The sequence below is a fragment of the Anoplophora glabripennis genome, unplaced genomic scaffold, assembly GCF_000390285.2.
Source record: "Anoplophora glabripennis isolate ALB-LARVAE unplaced genomic scaffold, Agla_2.0 scaffold1525, whole genome shotgun sequence".
Taxonomy (NCBI): domain Eukaryota; kingdom Metazoa; phylum Arthropoda; class Insecta; order Coleoptera; family Cerambycidae; genus Anoplophora; species Anoplophora glabripennis.
The window spans coordinates 1-8,221 of NW_019417612.1; the positions used below are offsets into that span (position 1 = coordinate 1).

The 8,221-nt window shown below is 31.0% G+C and overlaps 2 protein-coding genes across 3 annotated transcripts in view; both read left to right on the forward strand.

Annotated features, from left to right (window-relative positions):
• Nucleotides 1–2,071: 2,071 nt before the first annotated feature.
• LOC108915641 (thioredoxin domain-containing protein) lies at nucleotides 2,072–3,259 on the forward strand. Its single transcript, XM_018721732.2, has one exon. It carries the CDS (start codon nucleotides 2,206–2,208, stop codon nucleotides 3,157–3,159), a length of 954 nt encoding a protein of 317 aa, XP_018577248.1. The 5' UTR covers nucleotides 2,072–2,205; the 3' UTR covers nucleotides 3,160–3,259.
• Nucleotides 3,260–3,943: 684 nt separating this feature from the next.
• LOC108915642 (origin recognition complex subunit 4) overlaps nucleotides 3,944–8,221 on the forward strand; it is a 7,366-nt gene continuing 3,088 nt past the window's right edge. The window contains exons 1-3 of one of the 2 annotated variants that reach the window (XM_018721734.1): nucleotides 3,944–4,482; nucleotides 7,009–7,354; nucleotides 7,414–7,721. In XM_018721734.1, coding sequence (XP_018577250.1) covers nucleotides 4,300–4,482; nucleotides 7,009–7,354; nucleotides 7,414–7,721 — 837 coding nt within the window. In that variant the 5' untranslated portion in view covers nucleotides 3,944–4,299. The remainder of the gene's footprint in view (nucleotides 4,483–7,008; nucleotides 7,355–7,413; nucleotides 7,722–8,221) is intronic. The other variant, XM_018721733.2, reaches the window with a different exon arrangement.

Below are 8,221 nucleotides of genomic sequence, written 5' to 3' on the forward strand. Positions count from 1 at the left end.
CGAATTTTTGCGGCCACGCGTTTTGACTCGATTCGGCGCACCTCAGTCGACGCGGAAAAGCGATTGATGCATAGACGTGACTCACGTGACTTGGGGAATTTGTAAGCTTAGTACGCACGATTTTTCATATATATTACGTGATATTAAGTGTTATTGCGTATTTTACATATAGATTTTAGAGTATTTTTTTAATTGTTGTATTACTACCAAAAAAAGTCAATTTCATAATCAGAAATACTGTCAATTTATGTTATGTTTACATGCATAGAGAATACCTTTACAATATATTACCAGTCAACGTATATACATGGCTTTATTATTAAAAATTTTATACTTGTCGATAACTACACTTTCAATCAACGTGAATTACAGCAGCGTCACTTTTAAGGCGTATACTTGTACGATTAAACGAACTTAACTGTGAAGTTCGATCGTAATTATACTAGGCGCCTCGCTCGAAGAGATCACTTTGATTGAACTATGTAGTACCGCTTTAGGTGCTAGTTGATCACACATTTTATAGAAAGGAACGCTACTATTGCCGTTCCGTTCTGTATTACTAATACTCCGTGCTGTAACTATCTTCATTACATTTTAAAGTTGCAAGAGTGGATATGAAACATTTTCAAATTGGGTTGGGATACTTACTCCTTTATATCTTATTCTTAAAGAATTTTTGTTTAGTGGGATTACTTATTATTTTGTAAAGGGAGGGAGTGATCTCTTCGGGCGAGGCGCCTAGTATAATTACGATCGAACTTCACAGTTAAGTTCGTTTGATCGTACAATTATACGACGGCGCCTCGCCCTCAAGATCACTTTGATTGAACTATGTAGAAGTTTAAAGACTTAGAAATGTTACATATCCATCCTGTTGTTTTCAATAAATTACTGCCATCAGTGTAACACATTTATTATGACCATGCACAAGAACTCTTCGTGTATGATTTTACAATATTAAACATGTATGAATGTATTCACAATTCAGTTGCTAAAACAGATTTTGCAAAATTGTTGTCTTCTACAACGGGACGGTTGTAGAATTTTGCAAAGACTTTTGAGGTTTTTGTCCAGCCTGCTGTTTTCCTAATAACATCCCAAGATACACCATTTCTAGCGGCTGCCGAGGTAGAGGCATGCCGTGTGGAATACGCTGAAAAAATCTGCGTATTTATTCCCGCTGCGTTTAACGTTTGTTTAATCCATCTGCTAATTGTCTTTTGATGCCCTCTTGTATGGATCCTTTGCTGTAATGAATAAATAGTCTTCTGATTGTGGNAATATATATCTTATAGTTAATTTTATTTTAAATACACAAGTTATAAAAAGTGCCTAAAAAGACGTTAATTTGGAAACTAACTTTTTCGAAATTGCAGATAATGAAATTATATATTAACGATTTTTTTATTTGAAATATATTCGCCATGTTTTTCGACACCACACTTGGATTGGAATATCATTTTTTAATTTTACTTTTACAAAAAATAAAACTTCATGCAGAACATAGTGCCGTATTTTTTTGACTTCATTAAAAAAATCTAAGAACACGAAATAATATTGAAATAAATGAAAATATATAAGAATTGATACGTTTTTAAATTATTAAAAATTAATAGATTTTATGTTAAACTAGTATATGGTGGCATTTTAAGTACCTAATGTACAAAAACTTGATGTTATTAATATAATAAATTGTTATCTTTAAGGAATCATGGATATTATTATTAATTGAATCAAATACAAAAAATATACGTTTACTAGAATTTTACACACTTTAAGACTAAAATACCTATTACGTAATTTTGACATGTAGAAAAAAAACGTTTTTGCATGTACTATGAATCTGTATTAACAGATGTTTACGTTTATGATTTGAATTCATACAAAGTTTATTCTTATCGAAAAAATAATAATTATATATTCTAATACATTTCACCTTTTTTGTGTAAACTCGAATAATCAGCCGATCACATCAAAAGTACCTAAACTTCCACGCGTTTCCAAAACGAACTTAGCCCATGCCAAATCAAGTAAATATATGATCGATAATTATAAACCTAGCTTTATCAACAAAACCGGCTGCTGGATTGCAATTATTTGAGGTTATATATTACTTTAATTGTCAAACCTTCGTTTTAATAATCCAGTGTCCTGCTGGTGCATATTTTGACTTTGTGATATTGAGCTTCTAATATAATTTGTGTTATGTCAGAAACTAGTGTTCCATTAAAAAACATGAAACTAATATTTTATATGTATATTTTTCTACAAACACTGTACTCAGTAAATGGAAATTTAGAAGTTGTTCAAGATGATGAATTAATGAATTTAATAAGAACTGAAAAATATGTTGTTGTATTGTTTTCTAGAAAATACTGCGAATCCTGTGATAACTATGCAAATGAGTTAACTGCATTAAGGGAAGATTTAGTGGAGACTTTGAATGCATGGGTTGTGAAAGTAGAAAATAGTCAAATGACAAGACTATACAGTCCTGATCTGGAACCAGTATTAGTGTTCTTTCGCCATGGCATTCCTCTATTATATGATGGACCTTTAAATGACGAATTAATTTTACATACATTTACAAGTAATAAAGATCCTGTGACAAAAGAATTAACTGATGAAACATTTGAACATTTGACTCAAGCGGCTACTGGTGCAACTACAGGAGACTGGTTTGTTTTGTTTTACACTCCCGATTGTGTTGATTGTACTCGACTGCAAGCTCGATGGGAAGCTGTTGGGGCCCAGTTAAAATCAAGAGTAAACGTTGCCCGAGTAAATAGAGCTACTACAGGGGCAGCTACAGCAAGACGTTTTGATGTGTTTAACGTGCCAACATTTATATTATTCCGTCAAGGCAAGATGTACCGTTACCAAATTCAAAAGTATGATGTAACGTCTTTTGTAGACTTTGCAAAATCCTGGTATAAAAATGTTACACCAGAAAGAGTTCCTGTACCAAAATCACCATTTGATGATTTCACAGCTATGATTGCTGATTACTTAAGAGAAAATCCATGGGTGTGGCAAATTGGTTTTGGGACATTTATATTAGGAGTAATAGCATCTTTCTTTACAAGACATACTCAGCCAGTACCAGAGAAGAAAAAGCCAAGTAAGAAAGATAAAAAAGAGAAAACCAAGGACAAGTAAAAATGTGAAATAGTATGTGAATTCCTAACATTTTGTATTAGTACATTTTGTATATTTTTTGTACAATATTTGAATAGTAAATACTGTTTTTGAATTTATATTCTATCAAATTTTTATATAAGCTTTTTATATAGTTATATGTATTTACCTACTACCACTACTGTAAGTACTTAAAAACACACTGTCTGCGATCAATGTAAGATTCCTATTACGTACGGTAAAAAAAACGCACAGTTTTCCTAGCAACTGCTTAGCAACGGTCAATACAATACTGTTTGTATTGACCGTTGCTAGGCGGTTACTAGGAAAACTACGATTTTTTTTTTTTTACCGTACGACGTAATAGGAATCTTGCATTGATCGCAGACAGTATGTTTTTAAGTATTTAAAGTAGTGGTCATAGGTAAAGTATAGTATGTAATACGTGGTGTAATGCAATTACGTACGCGTAGAATTACGCACTCGCCGCTACGCGGCGTCGTGCGTAACTTTTCCATTCGTGCTTAAAATGTTTTTTACAACACTTATTATGTAATATACTGTTATATACTTATACACCTGGCTACAGTCACACATTTTTAATTTTAAATTATCAAAATTCAAATTGTTTAAATACAAACAAAGCCTAAGAAACAAGTTGCAAACAGATATGGCACAAAATTTAAGTTCAATACAAAATCTCAAAAAAGTCTTAAGAAACAAATCATCTATAAGATATAAAACAAACCTAGTAACATTCTAGATGGCACTGTCCATCAATTATGGCGTGCTACCTAACAATTGTCCAATTTGTCAAGATTCATGGATTTTTCAGTCGGTGTAATATAAATGAAAAATCCATTAGCATTACATTCATATCCATTATCAACGGCTTATTTTTATTATTTATATATTTATGATTATTATTTGTAGGTTATGTTTTGTTCGTTTCGGCTAGGCTAGGTTAGATCGGAAAGGAGGGAACTGATTTTGGTCATATTTTGGTTTGTTCACTTATTTAAAAAAAACGAACTTGGGCAGAACTCTACTGAAAGTGAATTAACCAAAGTGACCAAGTGTGTAAAACAAATACAGCTAATAATACCAAACTTTTAAAATTGTAATGTAATATCTAACCTTAGTTTTTTTATTTATAAAAAAATGAGTGAGGTGAACATAAAAAATATCAGGAATTATTTAAAGACTAATATTTTAAATAATAACACATTTATTGGCCGTGAAGATGAGAGGAAAGAAATATTTGATTTAATACAGAAAACTGTTCAACATGGTGAATCAAATTCGGCCTTAGTAGTAGGACCTAGAGGATCTGGAAAGACTGCTGTAACTATTAATTTATTTATATAAGTATTATAGTCCACGGGCATACGTACAAAGAAAAAAATATTTACCAGCAAGCTGTAACTTTGCGTGCAGCTTAAGTTTGACGAGTCTCCCAAGATTTGACTGAAGAAAATTCAACAGTGGTAAGTTTTCCCGTGATTTTCAGGAAAACATGTCAATCTGGCATAAACATGGAATGTAATAACCAGCACTTTTTTTTTAAGTTTAAATGAGATATTTTTTTTAAACCTCCCAAAAAATTTGTCCGACAAAAATGTTGGTACTTTGAGTTTGTCCACCACCTCAAATATGTCGATTTGGTGACATTATGGTTGGTGACAACCAGCAAGCTGATTTTTCTGGGAGGGATTGTTAATAAGATTTGAAATGAAAGTATATTATTGTCCGACAAAATTCTTGAGAAGTTTTTGCAGTCCGACGCCACGTAGATGTCGACTTAACGACAACATGGTTGTTGATAACCAGCTGTCGGACAAAAGCGTCATTATTTAAAAAAATGCAATATTAATCTGAGAATTTAATTGTCCGGCAAAATTAACGGGTTTTTTGCTTGTCCGACAAAATTAAACGATAAAATTTTGCGGTTTCAATACTTAGCATGATGTAGAAGAAAAATTTATATTTAATAAAAAAAATATATGAATAAAAAAAATTTTGTTTAAATTTCTCAAATTTCAAAATAAATATGACTAATTTAAATTTATTTTTTTTTATACAATTACAAAAAAATTGTATACAGGATGGTCCCGAGCTAATAGGTCATGGGTAGATTCTCGAAGCAAAAATATTGCGATTTAGCCGAACTTACCTTAGTGCAAAATTTGATAGTTAAAGAGATACAGGGTGTTAAATGTAAAACTTTATTTTAGTTTTTTTTTTTCATTTTTTCCTTAACAAATGCAAATATCCTCACAAAATTTTGAGGTTTGGAGTTCTTTAAGTAGAGGAATTGAAATGTGTTCACATTTTGGTTAAAGTTCATAGAGGGCGCTAGCTCCAGTAGATTGAATGTGTTAAAAACAACAACTTTTTTATACTTTAACGTATCTCATCTTTGGTTCAAATTCTTATTTTCCAACTTTTTTTCCTCAAAAAAGCTACACTTTATAAAACTAGCTGTCTCGCACCGTTTTCGAGATATTTGGCTTTGAAACTTCCAATGCTATTGAATTAACTTACAATGAAGTACCTACCTACCTACCTATTATTAATTTAGCGGTGAAGTTTCTTAAGTTTGGACGAAAATCAAATAATTGACATATTCCACTTGTCTTATTGCTGTCATTTGTATGCTACTGTACATTGAGTATTATTCGTACCTAAAATTACATCTTAATTTAAATTGTATGTACATAAACGTGAGATGGAATGCCGAGACTTCCGTTTTTGGGATTACAATTCAGTTGTTTATGGAGAAACTATAAACACCTGTTAAGAACTTTGGCAGCAGGTTTTAAATGCTGCAAAGTCAGTTTGCATTAAGGATTTATACTTTACAAGACAATCTTTTAATAAATAATAATTTTGATAAATGTATAATAATATTTTTAAAATTGGTTTAACTGATTTTTGAAGAACAAATCTATGTGTAAACTGTTTGTCAAAACAAGATTGCAAATTTTAATTTAAAAAAACAAGCATAAATTTATGAATTCATTGTACAGTTGCCATTTTTTATAAAATAGTTACAATAGTTTATAAAATAAAATGTACATATGTTTTTTGAACAAAGAAATCATTTTGATGGAGATTAATTAAATTAGTTAGACATAATTATTTATGAATTTCAATTTCTGTTGCTCCTGTTAACAAGATAATTTTCTTATTTATTCTTCTTTATTTTTTCATTAAAAAATTAATTATTTTATAGCGGAATGAACATTAGGTACCACAAAAATAGTTATTTTTCCCATTTTTAAGACAAAATTTCCAATCTTTTTAGGGGACAAGTATATTATTGAGTTATACATTTCAATTATTAGAGAAAAAAATCAAAACCAGATTGCTGGTTATCACCAACCATGTTGTCGTTAAGTCGACATCTTCGGACGTCGAACTGCAAAAACTTTTCAAGAATTTTGTCGGACAATAAGATACTTTCATTTCAAATCTTATTACCAAACCCTTCCAGAAAAATCAGTTTGCTGGTTGTTACCAACCATGATGTCACCAAATCGACATATTTGGGGTGGCGGACAAACTCAAAATACCAACATTTTTGTCGGACAAATTTTTTGGGGGGTTTAAAAAATATATATCTTTCATTTAAACTTAAAAAAAAAGTGCTAGTCATAACATTCCATGTTTATGCCAGATTGACATGTTTTCCAGAAAATCACGGGAAAACTACCACTGTTGAAATTTCCTCATAGTCAAATCTTGGGAGACTCGTCAAACTGATATTAAGCTGCACGCAAAGTTACAGCTTGCGGGTAATCATTTTTTTCTTTATACGTGGGCCCGTGGAGTGTGGATTATTATGTTTTCATAATGTTTTCATTTTAGCTGATAGAAGATGTATTGACAGAGTTGCAGAAAAGTCAAACTTTTAATAATGATGCTATACTTGTGAAATTACATGGTTTAATTCACACCGACGATTCTCTAGCTTTAAGAAGTATTACCTCTCAAATGAAATTAGACAATGCTGTAGATGGAAAAGTATTTGGAAGTTTTGCAGAAAATCTAGCTTATTTATTAGCATGTCTACGGGCAGGTGAAAAACATACATCGAAATGTGTAATTTTTATATTGGAAGAATTTGATCTCTTCTGTGCTCATCACAACCAAACACTGTTGTATAATTTGTTTGACATTTCACAATCAGCACAGACTCCTATATGTGTACTAGGTAATACAATCTCTAATAATGAATGGATTATTTTTATTTCTAAGATATGCTTTTTGTAGGTATTACATGTCGTCTTGATGTTATTGAATTGTTAGAGAAACGAGTGAAGTCTAGGTTTTCACACAGGCAATATTTTTTGTATCCCTGCAAAGAAGACTGTGACTATATTTCTCGTTTAGAGCATACCTTGACAAAAATTGAATATTATTTAAGTCTCCCAGAAGACATGAAATTTAAGATTAATAGCACTTTAAAGAAACAGTGGAATAAAACTTTAAAAGGACTTTTAGCAGATAAAAAATTTAGAGCTGTAATTCAGAGACTGGTAGATATAGACTTAAATGAACGAACACTGAAGAATATATTGGTATGTTGAAATGCATAATAATAAACGGTAATTATTTACTTTAGTGGCACCACCTCCAATTTTCACAAAATTTTGTCTACCCCCCTATTTTCGATGGTGCTGAACACGAATCTGAAGTTTTTTTTGTGCGGTCGAACCCAGTTTTTGAGAAAAAAAATTTTCAAAATTCTAACCTGAATATTTCAGATAACACTACGTAGAACTCTGTATATTTTATGTAGCTTTCAGAACATCTGTAATAAACAATGAACATTGTTTAAGAAACACATTTTCCCAAATTTGAACTAAAAAAAATATGTATTTAATAAATAAAATTATAGTAACTTTATGTGGGATGAACAGAGTTGAATGAGAGTGGGGGAACTCAATGTTGTCATCACGAATTACAAATGGCGGATTCAAACTACAAAATTTTTATTTATTAAATACATATCTTTTTACTTGAAATTTACGAAAATGTGTTTCGTGAACAGTGTTAATTGTTCATAACAGATGTTCTG

Bases quoted from the DNA above. Each gene is read 5' to 3' on its own strand.
- LOC108915641 (XM_018721732.2), top strand. From the start codon at position 2,206: ATGTCAGAAACTAGTGTTCCATTAAAAAACATGAAACTAATATTTTAT.